The sequence below is a fragment of the Vanessa atalanta genome, chromosome 17, assembly GCF_905147765.1.
Source record: "Vanessa atalanta chromosome 17, ilVanAtal1.2, whole genome shotgun sequence".
Classification (NCBI taxonomy): Eukaryota; Metazoa; Arthropoda; class Insecta; order Lepidoptera; family Nymphalidae; genus Vanessa; species Vanessa atalanta.
Window position 1 is genome coordinate 9759313 of NC_061887.1, and position 21525 is coordinate 9780837.

Here is a 21525-nt window from a genome sequence, read left to right on the forward strand (position 1 = left end):
GCCCAAGTGATCGAAGAAATATTTTAGTTTGTTTGTGTTTGAAAATCGAATCAAAATATAGTCAGAGCAATGATATTATTTAACAGCTGTGTTATTGTATTGATGAATTAACTAACGGATAACCAAGAAACTATGAATTATGATCAGTAGTCCAGAAATTATGCGAAACGTATAAAAATACGTACACACTTTATTTATACTCTATTCCAACCATAAGAGGAAATGACAGCAAATGAACGCGATATTAGCGATCGAGAGCTTAATTAATCTATAATATTCACTATAGATTTGCGAAAAAATGGCGTTTTGAACGTTGACGAAACTGTTATCGGAATTTAGGAAGTAAAATGTATTATAAATAATTATCATAAACTCTGAGTAGTGCACAAAACAGCTGAGTTGCTGCTGAGCAAAACGCATGAAATAGACGTAATTCCAAGGTTTGTTTCTCTTCTTTCCTACTTCTATTGGAATAGGTTATAGGTATGTTAACGGGCTGAATCATAATATACTCTCCGTAGTCGGGTAAATAGTAATATTAAATAGTAACCGATTACCGATAGTGTTGTCGAAATGAAATAAATAAATATAAATAAGTACACGCCTGGCAACATTATTTTTGACATAACAACAAAAATTGGCTTCTGGCTAAAGGTAGCGCTGGATCTAAAAAAGCTGCTTTTCAATACAGAACTATAGTAGAAGAATAAGACTCAGATTATATCGACATTTCTGAACTAGATCATTTCCATAGGTTATTTTCGCCGAATATTTTTACAGACATATTAGAGCAGGCCAACGCCTATGCAATATCTAATACTGAACATTCTCTCCAATTAATACAAGACGAATTACATGATTTTTTTAATCTATATCTACATATTATTATTGTAAGTATATAATTTAAGACGACGTTGATACGTCGGCATTTTTTTACCGATTTAAAAAAAAGTTTTTTACCGTATTTTAGGACATAAGTATTACGTGGCTGTTGTATAGACAAGGTTTCTCCAAAACTAACAATCTATGCTTCTAAAGGATATGCGGTTTGAAGTATATGAGGGTTTAACAAAATGTGGATGTACCAAAAACGTGAGAAACGAAAAAAAGTGTACTACGAATTGAAACAGTGGACACGTTAGTCATATTGTCAATATATATTTTTTTATTTTTCCGTGTCACTTAATTAAGCCTAATCCTTATTTTCAATAAAAAAAATATAACAATTATAGATTTTTTTTCCTAGCAAATTAAGGAAGAATCTTATAAGTTAACCGTGACTTGTGTACTTAACAACGCCATCTATTATTGCTAGTTTTAACTATGAAGCACGAATTGTTATTTAATAAAATGTATATTTTTTATTATATAATTATGTAACTAATACTAATGACACCTAAGGACACAGAATAAATTTAAAATTGTCTTTATTTGGAAAAAAAAATATGTGATTTTTTTTACAGTGTTTTTAAAATTATTTTCTATAAAAAAGGTATTTTTAAAATAAAACCAAAAATTTAAAAGAAATATTATTTTTATTTTTCGATTATAATATATTTTTCTTTTTTATTCCGTCTTGATTACAAATAAAATATTAAGTAACGAATTTTATGTTTTTTTTAGGTATGGTAGTATTATTTAAAATGTCAGACGGCCATATTGAAATTTTTAGTGATTCGGGAATTATCGCTTGCGATGGAGTCATATTTTTGCGTAATAAAATCTGATTGTAGTACTGTTGGAAATTTATTGAAATTATGTCATTTGTTTATCTTGTCCCAGCTCGGTCGTGTTCAATGCAGAAAAGTCTCTATCGTTTGACAAAATTTGTCTGAGAATTGTTATTGTTCGAGAAATTGTCGATTCGGGAGACATCTTGTGTTGAAAAAGATACAAGTAACTTGACTTGTCTGATTTTGTCTTTCACGTGAAAAGTAGCAGAATTAGTTCCGTGTTAGAAAGTTCGCAACCATGGATGTGTCGTGGGGTAAGTGTCCCTTGTTATTGCAAATATATTAATTATTGTGTATAGTAGTGTTATAAAGCCATTACGTTGTTTAACAGATGCTGATAACTTTGAACCGAAACTTCCGACCACGTTGACGTCCAACAAATGGGAAGGCGAGGACGAGGAAGAGACCGTCAAGGTAACGCAAACAGCTGCCAAATTGTTAGCGTATCTCTACATGAGTGTCATAAGATTATCTTCGGATATATCTCAGAAAGTTAGTACATAACCTCAATTTTGCCTACGTGTTGACGTCAGCTCGTTTTACAGGAAAGTTGGGAGGACGAAGAGGAAGAAAAGAAGGATGAGGAGAAGAAAGAGGTAGCTCCTCCACCACCAAAACCTAAAAAGAAAATATTAGACAAAATTGCCGAAAAAGAGGTAGGTAAAAAAGTATCAATATGTCAATGTGACAATCTTGCTTTTTACCTTTACATTTTGACATCGTTTCCTGAAATATGACTTACACAATATAATGATAACAAATATTAAGACATTGAGTTTAATCAGACAAGTTCAATATGCTTAATATACTAAAGAGTATGCAGTATACCATATGTTTTGTTTAAACTAATTAGAATTAAATGTCAATTAACATTCTCAACAAGGTGTGCTTGGCAACAATATTAATAAAATCATGGTCACTTAAAATATTACTCAATAGCATAAATGTTTGTATGAAATCATTTTTAGATAATATTTGTGATCTAAATATGCCTATTAATTTATACCTGCAACAACAGTTTTTTAAGGGGTGATTAGTGAAACAGCTGTGTTCTCGTATGAATAAAGAATGAATGACGAGGATGAAAGCAATCAATTATTACTAAATAATATGTAAACAATGCTGTATGTAAGGCTGCTTGGGAGTACAAAAATGTCTTTAATTTTTTTTTCTATATATCTTTGGCCTAGTGCGAAAAGGGCCAGTATTAATAACCTTTATGTTGGTAATCAGAATAGAAACATTATACAGAAATGTTTTATATAACATATGCCTTTTTAGTGTATTATTGACAGTATTTATTAATGCTTTTCCATTTTGACATTAATAAATCTGTTATTTTTTTAAAATAACAGTCTGTAAATGTCCTACTACTGGACTAAGGACTCTTCCTTTTTTGGAGGCTTATTCCAATTTGCGGATCACATGAGATTCGGTAGCAGAATGTGCAAGATTTTATTGATGTTAGACACATGCCGGTTACTTCACAATGTTTTTAAATTATACATACATCCATGATCAGTCATGGACTGTGCTCAATTTACTGATTGTTTATTCCATTGATGATTATCTAATAGCAAAAATATTAAAAATGTAAATTAGTATTAATGAAGCCTGATTTTTATAATCACTTGTTAACCATTACCAGAAGAATCAAAACAATATTAAGACAATATTTCTAAACAAAAATGTTGATTAATTAAATTATAATTTCTTTTTGTCATTGATTTGACATTCAAAATAAATAAAGTATTGTTTAACTCGTCACCTTTTAAACAATATTTATAGGTATAGTAATTACATTTAGATCAATAAAAAATAACTGCACTTTAAAAACTGACCCTACTTAGGCTTAGATTATGTTATCGTCATCTTCATTTAAACCTATATGTGTTATGATTGTCATGTAGACTTTTGCATTTTGATGATATAAGACATATTATTATTATATTATGTAAATTGCTGACTAATGATATTAATAACATTATAAATTGCAGCGGCTTGAGCGTGAGAAAGCAGAACGTCTAGCTGCTGAGAAAGATGAGGAGCTCACACCGGAACAGAAACTTGCTGAGAAATTGCGACAGCAAAAGTTACAAGAGGAGTCAGATCTCCGACTTGCCTTGGAAACATTTGGTAAGAATATAGTTTACATTTCAAATATGTAATATAAAAAGATTCCTACACCACTTGACTTACTAATAACTTTGTATCTATATAAATGTTTTTGGAATTTCTGATACATAGTAAATTTTAATATTTGAGACAGAATAAAATAAGTCTTCAGTACCTGATAATATGTCAATGTTTTTAAAAGTTAAGGTCATAACTCAAGGTCAAACTGAAAGATTAGCCTTGAAAATGCTTAAAAATGTCTTTTGTACAAAATTATCCATCCATATTATATTAATCTTATATCTTGCTCTCTATCTATTGTTCATTATTAATACTATAGCCTATTCCAACCTCAGAATGATAATGATGATGCAATCATTGGTCTAGATCTTTGTCTATGTATAATTTTATGGTAATAATGGATTTGTAAAGTTGATATTAGAGCTTTTAATGTTTAGCCAAAGTAATATTAAAGTCTAATGAATTTGTTAAGTGGAGTACTGTTGTATTATAAATTAAGAAAAGTTTGTTGTGCAAAATATAATAAAATATAGCCAAACTATTAATTATTCTTTGAGTGGAATGGGCTATGAGTCTTCAACAAGTGCAGGCAACTGTACAAAGTTACAAACTCATATTTTGTGAATAATAACAGGCTTTTTTATAAATATAAAATTGGTTACTTCTGTGTTTATATATGATGTAATATTAAGTTACTTAACTGTTGTAATAAATTAATTGTAATTATTAATTATGTCTATGACATAATTATTACAAACAATTGGTAATGATAATTGCTGTTAATGTTTTGTGTAGTTAGTCATTATCTTAATATGTTGGAATATCATATGTCATAGAATTTGTTTAGGAAAGATGCATAAAACAAATATATTTCTAACAAATATTTTACAGTCTAATCTAGTTTAAATACTACAATCAAAATACAAGTTAGTAAGATATTAGTAATTACTAATGCCTCCCCTTTTGGGGAGGTTTGTCTCTTATTCCATTATGCCGCTTGCCTACAGGTGCAGGGAATGTGAAATATCATTCTATTTATATCTCAAAGAATTGATTGTATTGCATTTTATCAATATGGTTAATAGTGTCTATGCCTCGATAGTACTACTATATATGTGTTATTTATTTCAATAAAAAATAGCAATTAACTGATGAGTTTCTTGATGGATCTTTATAATTTTAATTGCAATGGGACAATTGGCTGGCTTATAAAGCCACATATCCTGAGGTTATTTGTTCATCACTATCCAATAAAGTTATCAGATTTTCCTGTAATATAATTCTCAGTAGCCTTTCTCGCAGGAATAATTATTGGCCTGCACCTCTTTTGAGTGTTGCAACATTTGCACCTCCTATTGAATTAATAGAATGAGGGAAAAGAGAGGGTATCTTGTATTTCTGCATACTTGTGTAGATAGCTAGGCTCTCTTGAGAATGGCAGCTTTGGCAGTAATTTGTAATGAGGTCATGATCAGCACAGACAATAATATTTATATAATTTTGTAAAATGACAACATAAACATGCAATTTGATTAACTGTTTACATTGTTCTAGGTGTGACTGAAGGCAGTACTGGCAAGTTGGATAACTTCCATCCAACCAATAAAGATGAGTTCACAGAGTTTGGTGACCTGCTTTGTAAAAAGATCAACTTTTACAAAGCCAAAGATGAATTCCCTGCCTTTGTCGATGACCTGGTCAAAAATATTGTAGTACAAAGTAAGTATGTATATGAATTGCAAGACTAAGAAATGTTTGTCCTTGCTAGAAATTAATAATCATAACTTATTAAAGTTATCAAGATAATAAAACTTTTTAATATTCCAAGGTCAGTGAACTAGACGTGATTGCTAAGTTATTGTTACAAGCTTTAATTTAAAGTCTGTTTTAAAATAAATTAAATTAAGAATACACTACTTGTATTGTACGGTTCCCAGGACTAAGTTTACATGATTTCAGTCAGTCGAATTTGACTGAAATTATCTTTGTATTTTTAAGCAGTTGCAATTTATCGAGTCATGATTTATCTGGTAACAGAGTGGTGGCCAAAAGTTATATTTGAAATACATGATAAACATTATTAATAATTAAAGTCTAAGAAAATATTTCAGCTGTTTTTTTTTTTTATATATTTGTAGTTTATCTTTCTTCAGTGTATAAATAACTATTTAAATGTTAATATTTTTAATAAATTTCTATATTTCCGCTTACAGTGCCATCAGCCGACATTAAGAGGATAAAAATGACAGTGGATAATCTCTATATTGAAAAGCAAAAGGCGGAGAAGAATGAGAAATCAAAGAAGCCTAACAAGGGCAAAGGCAAGGCTAAATTAAAAGTGGAAGGCGATAATGTAAGTTACCTTGAATTGACCATACAAATACCATGTTTAAATTCAGCCTATGTTCAAAACTTACGAAAGTGTGTTATAAAGAGATATGGCCAATGTTTCCTTTGCATATATAATTTTTCCATTGTGCTTTCTTTTGAAAGAGTTTGTGTATGTATTGGTGAACACTGTGACAATGTATTTGAAAATATAATAATGATTGGGTTAATATATCAATCAATTTCGAATTTATACATTACAGCATAAATACTTATCCTGTAATGTTTATCAAGTCTTCTGAAATATATCACAATATAGACAAAATATGCACCATACTTTCCCTATAACTCTTTGAAAGAGATGTTTCCAGTGTAACTGCGTCCATTTACCTATCGCACGCTTTGGACACATTGAAATTATGAAATTGTCTAAGTTATATAAAATGATCATATACAAAGTACCTTATCCTTAGACGTTATGAAGTATTTATCCATCCTCAGAGCTATCTGTCCAATGGTGAGACGGAGGTTCACAAACCATACATACATACTTAAAGGCCACTTCACTATAATATATAAATAACAGATTTTCAATAATTAACCGAAAAAATAAGAACAAAGTCTATAATAACTATTTGTTTTCACAAGATCAAGTCAATAATAATTATACTTTTATTTCAGGCTCACCTCAATCAATACGATGCCTACGGTAACTTCGATGCTGACTACGATGACTTTATGTAAACAACACAATATGTTGTAAATCTTACACGATACCTGGCCTCTGATATGATTGCAAATGTCGTTTATTTATCACAAAACAATCTAATAAAAAGTTCATTGACCGTATGTCAATATACCATTTGGTATGTTTTTTTTTTATACTATTGTATAAAGGTAGCAATGTGTTGCTTTCCTCAAATAAAAGTACGACCATGTCAAATAACCTACGAGTTAATATGTTAGAAATTTTATTATCTGTTTTTCATGTGGCTTCACCAATATGGTGTGTAGATTTGCCATATTGACTTTTATGGTTAACCCACTCTACCATCTTTCAACAATTAATATAACGCAATAGGAATTATTTTAATACGGTCTTGCACATAACTTATTTTAATAACATTTGATTATATACTAACTATATGACAGTTTAATAACTGCTTACTAATAAAATCAAAAATTGATTACTAATGAAAACTATAAAATAAGCCATATCATTAACTCTGAAGTATAACTTTACTAATATTATGAAGAGGTAAAATTTGTTTGTTTGTATGTACGGGGTAAACTGCAGAACTAATGATCCAATTTCATTGGTATAAAACCACATTATTTCTGAGTGTTATGAATATATATCATAAAATTTACGCGTGCGAAGCCGGGGCGGGTCGCTAGTCAGGGATATATACTAGTAACAAAAAAAAATCCTCTTGTCATTAAAATTTAAGTGATAATATTCTAAACCTTCTCTCTCCTCATTGGTATGATATTCATCCTTCGTTAAACAAGTTTGCTGTAAAGTATGATACAAGAACTAGTCCAACAATATAATATCATCTTAGTATGAATTATAATGGGAAGACCCAGTAAAAATTTCATTATATCCATTGAACTTATTTCAGTACATCAAACATTCAATTTCATATATGTGTGAAAAAAATAATTTTTGATAGAATGAAGTGCATGTCTGCATTAGTCACAAGTTTCACAATATGTGTAATGTAAATAATCCGCTGAAAATAATATATATAATATAAATTTAGTTTAAATATATGATTCACCTGCATTAGAGCAGTATGGTAGTATAATCTCTAAGGCCAACAGTGGTACGTTAACAGCCTACATCACTTTTTATATGATTAAGTTTTGTTTACACCACCTTGTTTTAATGACTCTCACTTTATATCATTAAATTTGCTTATCATACAGAGGTCAGGTATTAAAGTGGTCTGCACAAATTAAAATATCTAATCACCTTTTTACTTTTTGGCAGGACCATAATAATCTGAGCTCAACTGAGTATTTGTACTGCATTTCTTGGTAGTTCTTTTTTTTTTCATTTTATTACTAACAGTATTTAAAACGGGATATTTACTATGTTTTTTATTTTTATTTGTTGGAGCTCGATATTTCGACATTATCTACGAATGTCTTGTTCACGAGACCCGAATATCGAGCTCCAACAAATAAAAATAAAAAAATAAAAAACATGGTAAGTATCCCGTTTTAAATACATTTAGTAATAAAAATAACCATGTTAATTTAAAATCTTATTTTTTCATTTTGTTTTATTTTCTACGATGTGGTAATTTTCTTTAAATTAATGTCCCAAATTATTTTAATTTTTTCATAACTTGAAATTCAGTGTTGCAATTTAAAAAAATGTATATAGTTTGTACAGACCACTTATCAATGCCATGTATCCTATATTATACATATTTTGTAATATACTGTCGTTTCATTTAACGGTTACGGTCCGATGTTATGTTATATAGATAATAAATTTTTTATTGTGATAATATTTTGCTTTTTATTTTTCCATATTTCATTTAATTTAAAAAAGGGTTGGCAAATGGATAACACGCATTACTTAAACGATGCAATGTATGTTTAATGATTAATAAGATCTCAGCGCTAGCCTAAGGGCCAATCTCGATACATACATAACACATAACTTACTATGTCCTGCACCTGGGTGCTGCCTGGTCTTGTTGAAATGAGTACAAACTGGTGCACTATAATATTAGGGAAATTTAGACTGGGCTTTTTATTGACATATCCATCCTCCTGCCCTTATCCCAATTTTACTTGGGGTCGGTAACCATATCGTCTTTCACACAATCCATCCATCGTTTCTTTGGTCGTTCCCTTCCTATATATCCATCCACATCCATGCTCAAGACCTTCCTCATAACATGGTCCTCATTCCTCCGCATAACATGCCCATACCATGACAGCCGGTTTCCACATAGCTTTTTATGGACATTACATTATTAATTACATTAACAGCCTGTAAATTTCCCACTGCTGGGCTAAGGCCTCCTCTCCCTTCGAGGAAAAGGTTTGGAGCATTTTCCACCACACTGCTCCAATGCGAGTTGGTGGATTCACATGTGGCAGAATTTCGTTGAAATAAGACACATGCAGGTTTTCTCACGATGTTTTCCTTCGCCGCCGAGCACGAGATGAATTATAAACACAAATTAAGCACATGAGCACACAATCCATTGGTGCGCTTGCCAAGAGTTATTTAATTTAATAATCGTACAATAATTATTAATAGTAATTAATATCATGCAACGATAAGTAATAATAAAATAATTTAATGAGCGCGCCCTTATGGTAACCAGAGAAAGCTCTTAGAAACAGTCCCTTGTGGGCTTAAGACGTGGCTAAAAATCCCAGAGGCCCGGGTTCCTTCAAGGTTACTTGTAGTAGGCCAGGAACCTGGGTACATTTCTGAAGGTTTCCACTGCATGAAAAAAATTATAATTATACAGCAACAAAGTTCTTAATTATATTATTTTTAACAAATATGAACAAATCGTTACTAATAAAATATTATAACAAAGTACGGGGATAGGATATAAAGGTATTTTTTGTACACTATACGCGCTGAAATTTACCAGTGTACGTTGTATTTTAAAGTTTACTAAATAAATAAATTGCGTACATTCAAGTGTAGATATTATTTACGCAATTCATCACAGACAATTCATGACGAAAATCTTATATACGAATAAACGAAATGTTTTTTTTTGTAATGCCGGTGAAAAACTACTAAACCAATATCGATAAAACTAAGAAATACCAGTAAATGACGGTTTGAAAAAGATATTTGCTTATAACATAATACATGCTGACATCAGTCAGCTGCTTGCCGGTTCGGAATGTAGATTCTACCCAACTTAGTACCTAGTTGGAATTTTATATTCATTAATTATTACAATGTTTTTTTTTACTTGTTCATATATATAGCAGGACGTGTAAATGTGCTACTTGATGGTAAGTGGTCAGTACCGCTCGTACGAAATATTAACCTCCCATTAACCCAACAACAAAATTTCACTAACCGTTCAAATCGAAACACAACAATACAAAGTATTCCTGCTTGGCGATAGATAATATGACGAGTGGGGGTTACCTACCCAAACGGGCTTGCACAAAGCCCTACCAACATGTGATTTGTCCATATAATAGAGTTATTTTTACACGTAATTATTTACAAGACATTTATGCATTTCAGTATCATTTTTGTATAACGAAAGTGTTGCGTCAGTACTATGGAATTTAGGACGCGATGTTTATCGGAATGATGTATCAAAATTCCTTTTCTAAATTGAGTGAAACTAAAACTAAAGCGTCGACCACTTTTTGCGTGCCAAAATCACTATAATTAAATACTATGGCTTAGCAATATAAAACTTGTAATATAACTGTCATACTTTGGTCAAAAAAACAGTAGTGTGTGTCCGTTCGTTTGTGTTTATACCTAATAATACTAGTGAATATTTCTTTAATATCTATACCTAACATGTTGTAAAATTTGACTATAAATATCTCAATTTTAAACTTCTTCGTGTTATCTTGATAAAAAATTGTTCCAGTCATGCAAAGTTCACTTTAAACCGCAAAGGTTACAACTAGATATATCAATAGGCAATGTTATACTAATTTCAAAAGCACATCTCTACTGTCGACACAAGGCAAGTTGACCCGGAGTTCAAACCACCATAACTATATGCAAATAACAGCCGCGTGTTGCGAAAGAACGAATTATTTCAACGTTTGATCACACTAATACCATGAAAGTAGCCTTCGATGTTAACAAGAACGAGCCTTCGATATTTGAAAAGTAGCAATCAAATATATTTATCAAAATTGAAGACTGCAAACTTCTTGGTTCACTTGGTGGTAGGGCTTAGTGCAAGCCCGTCTACCCAGACAGGTACCTACTCATTAGATATTCTACCGCCAAATAACAGTACTCTGTATTGTTGTGTTCCGGTTAGAAGGGTACTCACCCTTCTAACCGGAACACAGCCAGTGTAATCACAGGCACAAGGGACATAAAATCTTAGTTCCCAAGGTTGGTGGGCATAGGTGATGTAAGGAATGGTTAATATTTCTTACAGCGCCTTTGTCTATGGGCGGTGGTGACCACTTACCATCAGGTGGCCCATATGCTCGTCCGCCAACCAATGCCATAAAAAAAGAAGTGGTAGATTTTTTTGTATGATAGTTCATTTTCGATCGTTACGTTCAAAGACGAAATGCAAAATATTAATCTCATAGTGCCGTTAGAAGTTATAACTTAATATTAGTGTTAAACTTTTAACGTAACATTGACTCTACTTGATTAAAGATTATATTAATTTTAATTGGTCAAGTAAAAGATTACGATAGCGCTACGATATTTAATTTACAACATCCTCGGGCTCACAGTTGCTCGTGCCTCTGTTTACGTTTTACATATATAAATTTTGGCGTTATTTTATATTTTTACTGAACATCAGCAGATCTTCGCTGGACCTCGAGCTTGTCGTCTTCATAGAAGACGTGGTCCATTTTTTTTTTCATTTTAAAATAATATATAAATAATCCATAATAAATAATAATATATAAAAATACTGTATATAGTTGTTTTTTTTATACCCAATTTACTGCAGTCCTGCGGGCCTTGCTCCGTGCTCTCATTGTATTAGATAAAGATAAACTTGGACGAGCAAACTTTAGGCCAATCTCATTAGTCATTGTGTATTTATTACATTGTCCATACTCGGCTACCTTTAAATAGCTGAGATTTAAATTGATATAAAATGTTCATTACATGTCATTGTTCACGGAAGCTCACGATCCGAGATGGCTTAATGAAACTAAGATAAAGGTCGTGGGATCAAAAGTAGATAAACACCAACGAGTTTCTCATGTGTTAAAATTTTCATAATTCTTGTGTACGCTATGTGAACGTGAATATCATTGAGACCAGTGTGTTTCGGATCTACTACTTACAATTAATAAAATATTCTATAAATCCTTTCTTGCAGAATTAGTGTGATTGATTAACGTTCTTCATATATATTTATCATAGAACCTAAACCAATCATGAATACAATAACAATAATTTCTTAGGTATTTAACAACTATTAAAAGTAAAACGGTCAATGTCTAAATCTAATTGTCTTAGATTAGTATCAAAGACAATTAGAATTATCTAATATTTGAAAGTACGCTACAAGGATTGTTTGCATTTGCATTAGCAGCCTGTAAATTTCCCACTGCTGGGCTAAGGCCTCCCCTCCATTTGAGGAGAAGGTTTGGAGCATATTCCACGACGCTGCACCAATGCGGTTTGGTGGAATGAACATGTGGTAAAATTCAGCGGTGCTTGCCTGGGCTTGAACCCGAAATCATCGGTTAAGATGCACGCGTTCTAACCACTGGGCCATCTCGGCTCAACAAGGATTGTTTAAGGAATATCTATGTCGGAAGACTCTGTACTAATAATTTAATTAGTATAATTATTAGTTAAACAAGAGAATAGCTTTAAAAGTAATAAAACGTAATCAGATAATTTCTTTACAATCACAATATAAAGGGGCGACGAATTTCAGAGCATAACATTGGACCGTTTGATTTTTGAATGTGTCCCGGAAGCTACACAATAGACTTGGAGCGATTACACAACCCGATTTTGTATAAAATTACTTCAGCGCTTCCTCGAGTTATTACCGTTGCAAAATATTGCAATTTTCAACTTAAGTCGTTTCGAGTGAGATGGAATTGTTTTATCGCAATATATGTATAATTACGTAACTGTTAAATATAGATTATTCAACTCTAAGTAGTTTTAAATCGACAAGTGTTAGATATAACTTTGACTCACTTGAGATTTGTTATTTCAGAAACTTATTTTTTGAAAGTATATTTAAGTATAGTTTCAAAATAGACGCTTATGACATTTCGCGAATTAGTTGGATTATATCATTTGAAATAATGCCTAACTTAGCTCAGGTTTATGCAAAAGCTGCAGCATTATAAAAAGCTTATAGAATATTACTGAAGAAACATCTCTCACCGTCTTGAAATAATCTAAAAATTCCCACTGAGGGCTGGATTTTTAAATATGATAAATAGTTATCATAGACAAATGTACTGTAAAAAATGTTAACCATTCCATAGATCGCTAATGCGCTACCAACCTTAGAAACTGAGATGTTATATCCCTTGTGGCTATAGTTACACTGTCTTAATCACCCAAACTACTTTTCAGCAGTAGAATGTCTGATGAGTACTGGTATCTACCCAGACGGGCTTGCATAGAGCCTTACCACCAAGTAGTAAGTAGTAATAGTTAAATATTAATATAAAAGTTTTATTAAAATTAAATTAAGAGAATGTCGCCCTACGCCCTTTATCGCTCAAACGGTAAGTTATTCTAAGATCATTAATTTTATAGTACTTTGTACATTTACTTAGTTCGAAACAGTTTTTCTCATATTTATTGTTTTTTTAGGATAATCTTCATAGAAAGAAAATAATTACTAAGTTTTTGAAGTCAGGTAACAGAGGTAGCGAATTTATTTTTAGAATTTTTTTATTTTACGAATACAATAATCAAATATATGTTGAAAGATGAAGAATGTTCAGGCAAGCCGTATCCACATTAGTTACTAGTCTTATTTCTTTAACCGCAAATCTTGCGAACAGAATACACTTGCCAAATAATCGTCCAAAGTTATACAATGGTTTCTGTTCAATGAGAGACGAGACATTGCTTACCATAATCGGTCGTAGATCCTTAGCTGATCAGCGCCTTCAAACAGAGAATCAAACTCTTAATCTTTATATTTGTAATAGTATTGATTACTTGATATTATTAATTTAATTACATTATTATATACATTATAAGTTTTTAACTGTGGCTTCGATCGCAAAAAAAAAGTATTTTAGTGTATTAGTTCGCTAAACACAGTAATCGTTTAAATAGTCACACAATTATGTCTACTGAATGCGAACTTTTGGTAAGTCTTGAGCCTTTGTCCTAACAAGGGGTTCGCTTTATACCAAACTTCATCAAATTCGCTTCAGTGGTTTGGCCGTGAAAGCATACTATACAGACAGAGTAACTTTCGCATTTTTAATGGAGGTAAGTATAGATTGTTGTACCGTCTTTATAAAATTATCTTTTGTTTAAAGATTAAATTACAGATAATTCCTTGAATAACCTTTTGTTTAACGCTATTATATCATTTTGTGCCAACCGTACAATTTTGTTGGTTAATAAACTACTGATCGAAAATCGACGATAATCATTATTAAACATTTGAAGAAAAAACATTTATATTTCCCTTTTCCAAAAATAAAATTATCCGCACTTCATTATATATATTTTTTTAATTTATAAAATTCGTTTGATTTAAAAAAAAAGAATATACTGTTCAAAAAAACTGGAGAAAAAGAGTATCCTTCCGAAACGATGGAACAGTTGAAATATTCACGACAAAAATGCCTTATAGTCAATAAGTTTACTTGAATAAAAATATTGGATTTGAATTTGAACTGTAATTAGTTTAATTAACTTATTTCTATATAAATAAAATACAATATTCGTTTCTTTTTTTTTTTTTTAAATCTTTATTTGAAAAGAGGCTTCAGTCGCTGAGCGACTATGTCAGCCTCATCGTTCTGATTTACAAATCACTAACTTCTTACCTTAATTAATTTGATTATCATAGAGTACACACTAATGGCCAAATTGGATGAAGGATTAGACAAAATCAAATTACATAACCCAACATCATGTAAATTAATATCAAATTCTAATTCTAATGTATCACGTTCAGCTCCAATCCGAGCACACTCCACCAATGCGTGGAAAACATCTTCTCTTTTATTGCATAATGAACAATTAGGAGACTGTACGGTTTTCATCATGAACCCGAACGCATTCAGTGGAATGTGTCCGGATCGGAGTCTTAAGCTCGTAACCAACATTTGTCGACTCAGCGGAACATTAATAAACCACGGTATTTTAGGCGGCTCATTCATAATGGTTTTATACCAAACACCTTTTTCCACTGACCTTTTGTTAAAATACTCCTTTCAAATTTCTATACATTTAATTTTAATATCTCTCAAAATATTTGTAAAAAAAGGTATATGGTTTACAGGTATACCTTCTACAATTCCCATCTTTGCACCAATATCAGCAATTTCATTACCAAATCAAATCATCAAATTGACATGTGATGGGACCCACTGAAATAATATTCGTTTCACTAAAGATCATTATAATAAGTATGATTGATACCTAAATATTATTATTATGGATAAATTTGGAAGTTCCTGGTTAAGTAGTATCGTTAATTCTCTCCACATGACAATTAAAACTTGCTCAATATTCGAGCAGAATAATGCCAGGTGACATTTTGATAAATGGACAAGCCGCCAGTAATCTGTGAATAGATTGGCAACAATGGATTGCGAGGCAAAATTATTTTGTACCATATTTGAGGCCTGGAAGCCTTTTATTCGCATGACAAACGCCATCGTTAATCAGTAATTCAGTATTTAAGTGTTACTTTCCATGATATATTATGATGACTACCCGCTCTAATGTAATATTTAACGTTTATATTTTTCCAATAAAAGAAGGCAATTATTACTTAGTATATACATGAAAATACTTGGTTTTAGTTCTTTGTGAAAGTCCGTCTGGATAGTTACTAATTCATCATATTATATTGTAGCGTTAAACAAAAACTATTGTTGTGTTCTGTTCGAAGGGTGAAGTGAGCCAATATTGGCTCAAGGAAGTAAACATCTCAGCTTCCAAGGTTGATGACAGTTTGGTAATTTAAGAGATGGTTTATATTTCTTATAATGCTAATATATATGGGAGGTGATGGCCAATTACCATCAGGTGACACATTTTTCAAGATTTTTCTCTATTCAGATTTCATACAGAAAATTGTTGGTTGTTTTGTTAGTAAGCCATCTGAATAGTTGATCTCGAGGAGAGCTATAAGGACATTCAAAGTTATTGGAATTTTTCTGTTAAGAAATTCTTAATAGGCTGCAAATTGTCATTATTTAGAATCCCATGCCTCACAAGACACATAAAGCACATTGTTCTGAACTTGAACTATATCTGGTTGTATCAGATTTTCTGTCCCATCGAGTTACGACAGTGTGTGAGTAGAAAGTGCATCTGTTAACTAAAATATGTTCCGCACAGGCCAGTCTCACTTTAAAATGGACAATTTTATTATCACTTTTCTTCCTAGCATATGTGTTGTCCTCTCTTCAGGCTCTAGGTCAGTCCATATCGAGTCGTAAATTCCAAATTTACATCTCATAAAAACGCATAACATCTTACCACACCGCTGAAACAATACTCATAACTCTTTACAAATGACCGTTGCGTATTACATAGAACAATGGTATTACGAAGTTAGGTTCACTTGATTAATTATATTCTTGAAAGTACATTCTCAAGAATTTAACGTTCATACTCGAACGTAAAAAATAAAACAGCGGTTAGAGGTTATTATTGAGCAATTGAGAGGCATTTTTTAAATGTTTTTTATCTGTTAAAGATAATTTTAAACGTTGTATGAGGCAACTTTACACTGGTTGGCAAAGTGGTCGGCTGTCCGGTTTGCTGTATCTATTGTGTCTGTTCTATTAATTATTTTTTTATCTTTTGAATAATTGGTTAAGTTATGTGACGGCGACCACCGTAATGTCTGTATAGACTTGCGCTTCGAACTATGATGATATCTACATAACATGTTATTGTGCCCCTAATTCACTGAACAGCTCAGAAAGTAGCATCATAATATTTACCAAATTACATTAAAAGTACACACATATGAAAAAAACCCTTGATACATTGTAATTCAGAAATATCAAAATTTGATGCAATTAACAGACTATTTTATCTCGTAACCATTAACATTGAATTTTTCACTCTCATAACGTGTGAAGTTGATACTCGCAAATAATAATAAGGTTTTAAATTAACTATTATTTCGTACTTTTGCGAATTCCCATGGAACAAATTTCAACTATAACTTTTATGTTTTCTCATGTTTCTGCGTATGCGTCATGTCACAGAAGACTGCGGAGTGGGAGCGAGAGACTTTGGTGACCCGTTGTGCTGAAAACAGGGGAGAAGGTGCTATGCGTTGGTGCTATGCGCACCTTCTCCATCTGCTGTATGCGTTATTGGAAGTAGGGGGTTTCTGCATCCTGGGAATGCATCTAGTTTGGAGGCCAAGGTTGTTCAACCGTCGGAGCGTCATGGTAGTACCATGATGCCCTTAATAGATGAATAGGGCACAGCTGATATTTTAATGGAGATTTCGTTGCAATCAGCGCCAGCGAGTCCAATATATTCTCACTTCATGTAGGGAAAAGTCTTTAAGTGCCTTTTACAGCGAGACCAAAAAAAGGCAATGAAATCTACCACCGGATTATAGAGACATTCGCCCATAACGTTCATTGTTTGACTCGGTACATTTGTTTGCAATTAGAACGCATCGAAAAACCTCCTTTTTTGAAGTTGATTAATAATACTACTGATGAACCCGATTACAATACAAAAAAAGCATCATAATAATATTATACACTAGAAAGTGGTGAGTGAGTCAATAGGTAGGTGTCTCGAAAGGCGCTTTATTAATGTACCATTAATGTAAATATTCTTTTAAATCATACTGTCCCTTGTCAGGGCTGGCCACTCACCGCCTGGTTGACAAAATGAACGTTTTTACAAAGAAGTTGTAACGCCACAGATTCAAATCAGGAAGCGTCATCAATCATAAATATTTATGTTTAAAACTTAACAGCAATGACGACATAGTCTTTTTTTAACAATATCTCAAGATGTGACAATTACCTTTCTGTAGTATTATGTGAAATTAAACACAAATGTATGACATTCAAATATTAATTTACATATGTGCAATTTTTACTACTTTACTTAATGTGTTTGACATTAAATATGACTATTGGCAAAACACAGCCTCGTTGATCTATGGCCGAGTGGTTAGAACGCGTGCATCTTAACCGATGATTTCGGGTTCAAACCGGGCAGGCACCACTGAATTTACATTTGCTTAATTTGTGTTTATAATTGCATGTGTCTAATTTCAACGAAATTCTGTCACATGTGTATTTGGGTTGGTGGAATCACCAACCCGCATTGGAGCAACGTGGTGGAATATGCCCCAAGACCTTCTCCTCAAAGGGAAAGGAGGCCCCAGCCCAGCAGTGAGATATTTACAGGCTGTTAATGTAATGTAAAAAAATGTTAGTCTAGTATGACTACTAGACTTATTCAGCGCCTGAAATTTCTCAGGTCATGTCGAATTTTCATTCCAACACTAAAATGTGCGTGCATCTGTGTTTGCGCGCTTAAGTATGCGCACTGTAATATAGCAGTTTGCTTGGCTGACGAATATTTTATGTTCGATAATCCCATTAAAGATTATCTGAAGAGTCAATTGAAATAAAGAAAAACAGTCTTGGACGCTCATTGTATAAACCATTATTTTATAAAGAAATAAAAGTTTGTTTGTAAAACTAATTATTATAAAATTCATTGGAATCTCAAGCCCTAAAATAGGAAAGCGCATCATAAGGACCTATATGTATATTATGGTACAATTTAGTGGACTTTAACAAAAAATAATACATATTTTCATTTGTTAATGTTGCGTCAGAGAAGTTTGTAATATATTAACCCTACATCCGCTCTGTCTTGTACAGAGCGATCATTTTTTAATTATTCAGTCCATTCTATACATTCATAAGTCTATAGCCATTGGCACAATACAAACCTTAGCTTTAGTTATTCAACGCAAGTTTCATGAAAATGAAATTCACCATCAATAATGACATTTCACTTCATCTATGTACATATTATTACTGTATTCGAAAGCGCAACGTTGGTACGAAACGCGTTATCGATAACTAAAATGGTGCGTGCTTAGATTACATTGTTGAAATAATTTAGGTATCAATTTCACCTAACGTTGCGAATATTGCGCTAAGCATGGATACCGGAGACCCTAGCTGAGATTACAAACTATTATAAGAATTTGCTTGTAGGCAGTAGTAGGCTATTAATAGTATGGGAAAAATGTCTGCAATGTATTTTGAGATGCCATTATCGTATGAAATAAATATATTAATGATTGTTATTCATAAATATTTAATAATCTGTATTTAAAGTAAATATAAATGAGAACAAAATCCGTAAATGTTATTATTACACTAGCAGCCTGTAAATTGGCCAATGCTGGGCTAAGGCCTCGTCTCCCTTTGAGGAGAAGGTTTGACCATATTCCACCACGCTGCTCCAATGCGGGTTGGTGGAATACATATGTAGCAGAATTTCGTTGAAATCAGACACATGCAGGATTCCTCACGATGTTTTCCTTCACCGCCGAGCACGAGATGAATTATAAACACAAATTAAGCACATGAAAATTCAGTGGTGCCTGCCCGGTTTGAACCCGAAATCATCGGTTAAGATGCACGCGTTCTAACCACTGGGCCAGGCTAGGCTGTGTCATTATAAGACATATCTATTAAAATTAAATATTTTCTGAAAATAGCAATGACGGTTATAACACTGCAGTTAAGATTAATAAACAATAAAATTCAATATATTAATGAGAATCTTCTTCCAATTAATTCAATTTAAGAAATGACAGTTTGGTGTGTCTATAACATTTAAAGTGCCGTCGCTTACTGCCTTTATTGTCTGTAAATAGGTTTATTCGCCTACTGTTAATGGTGATAACTAACCATTCGTGACCGAAGGATCTATCGTGAAAGGGAGGCGTTACGTAACCGACCGGCTTACCCTAACGACATTAGTTTTGTTACGTCATCATATATTCATGTCTCTGTCTAATATAGGTCGAAATATACATGTAATAGTTCCGTTTCACTCTAACTCATCTAGGTTAGTATATAAAAATAATTTCCTGTTCAATTCGGGTTAAGTTAAATTGATGATTTTATTTTCACTTCCTAAAGTCATTAATTATTAATTATACACCTGATGACGATATTTAATCTAATATGTAAATTTGCTGATAAAATCTATAAAGATATAGAATCGAAAAATAATTATGATAGAATAAAATGGATAAGTATTTTTTATTCCCCAAAAATTTTGGTATGTAGTTAAACGCAAATACATCGGACGAAAGCCCTACATAACTAAGCCAACAGTAGCCAACTGCTAGACATAGTCAACTCTCAAGTTCCGACTTCCGCTTCCAGTTGGGGGACAGAACACATGTCACACAAATTCACACAATCAACGTCATTAAGGAACCATCTTCACGTCATCGGTCCACACGGCTGGAGAGCGCCCGTCTTTGGGTTTACCGATCCACTGTCTCCACCCTAGTTTGCTCCAATCGCCGCCATTGCCGTAATAATTCAGTTTGTAAATTTTGCTAGATACTCAACAATAAGTTGCTCTTATACAAATTTCTAAGATTTTAATATCATTTATTGATTTATTATTGATTGATTACTGATGTCTTAAATCAATACCAATAGTGAATTAAATTAAAAGAGTTTTTACCTTAATATTTGATCGTATAATTCGGTATGGGACTGTGTCTGAAACATTCACAAAAAAGATAGAAAAAATATATTTTATAATAATAATCGCTCTGCACGTTTAACAGTTTATTTATTTTCTTGTCTACTCGACTGCACATATGCAACGGACTTCCTCATCTCGAAAATTTAGTTTCATAATTATTCTTAAGTACACATTTGTATGTGATAAAAAAAAAACTCTAGTTCGGACACACAATAACCGACCAGGAAACGTGATTACAAGGACAGCTTGTACTTTCACCGCCTTTCTATTCGACGATCATCAAGATATAGCTAAAATATCGAAGTTATAAGTTTGTATTTATGAATGACTCTCGCTAAAAGAGTAATTTGTGCCAAGGTTTTTATTAATTAGCGATATTACTAAGGTTTCCTAATTCGTATTAGTGTAAGCGTCTATGGTATATGTCAGAGAAGTAGTCGGGTTTACAGTTTCCATCTCAGTGAAACGCAATCAACTTAAAGAATCTTTATTCGTTATGTTAACAATTTATTGTATTTTCAAAAAATGTGTCAATGCAATATGGCGTTGCTATAACAATGCCTGTTTTTAACGCGTCCTCTTCGAATGAATCAAACGGATATTCACAACGACAACTTTTTATAATAAATTAATGCAATTACTGCAAATTCATTCTTAAAATATAGTTTAATATTAAAAATGAATATC

The 21525-nt window shown here is 32.1% G+C and overlaps 1 protein-coding gene across 1 annotated transcript; it reads left to right on the forward strand.

Moving 5' to 3' along the window:
- Nucleotides 1-1676: 1676 nt before the first annotated feature.
- On the forward strand, nucleotides 1677-7728 carry LOC125070497 (eukaryotic translation initiation factor 3 subunit J). Its single transcript, XM_047680389.1, has 7 exons — nucleotides 1677-1987; nucleotides 2065-2147; nucleotides 2279-2389; nucleotides 3731-3869; nucleotides 5424-5588; nucleotides 6083-6222; nucleotides 6879-7728. Exons 1-7 carry the CDS (start codon nucleotides 1972-1974, stop codon nucleotides 6939-6941), a joined length of 717 nt encoding a protein of 238 aa, XP_047536345.1. The 5' UTR covers nucleotides 1677-1971; the 3' UTR covers nucleotides 6942-7728.
- Nucleotides 7729-21525: the final 13797 nt, after the last annotated feature.

What these genes read in the sequence shown, in the direction of transcription:
- LOC125070497 (XM_047680389.1), top strand. An exon ending in ACAAAATTGCCGAAAAAGAG is followed by an intron (nt 2,390 to 3,730) that starts GTAGGTAAAAAA and finishes TATAAATTGCAG; the next exon opens with CGGCTTGAGCGTGAGAAAGC. An exon ending in TAAAAGTGGAAGGCGATAAT is followed by an intron (nt 6,223 to 6,878) that starts GTAAGTTACCTT and finishes CTTTTATTTCAG; the next exon opens with GCTCACCTCAATCAATACGA.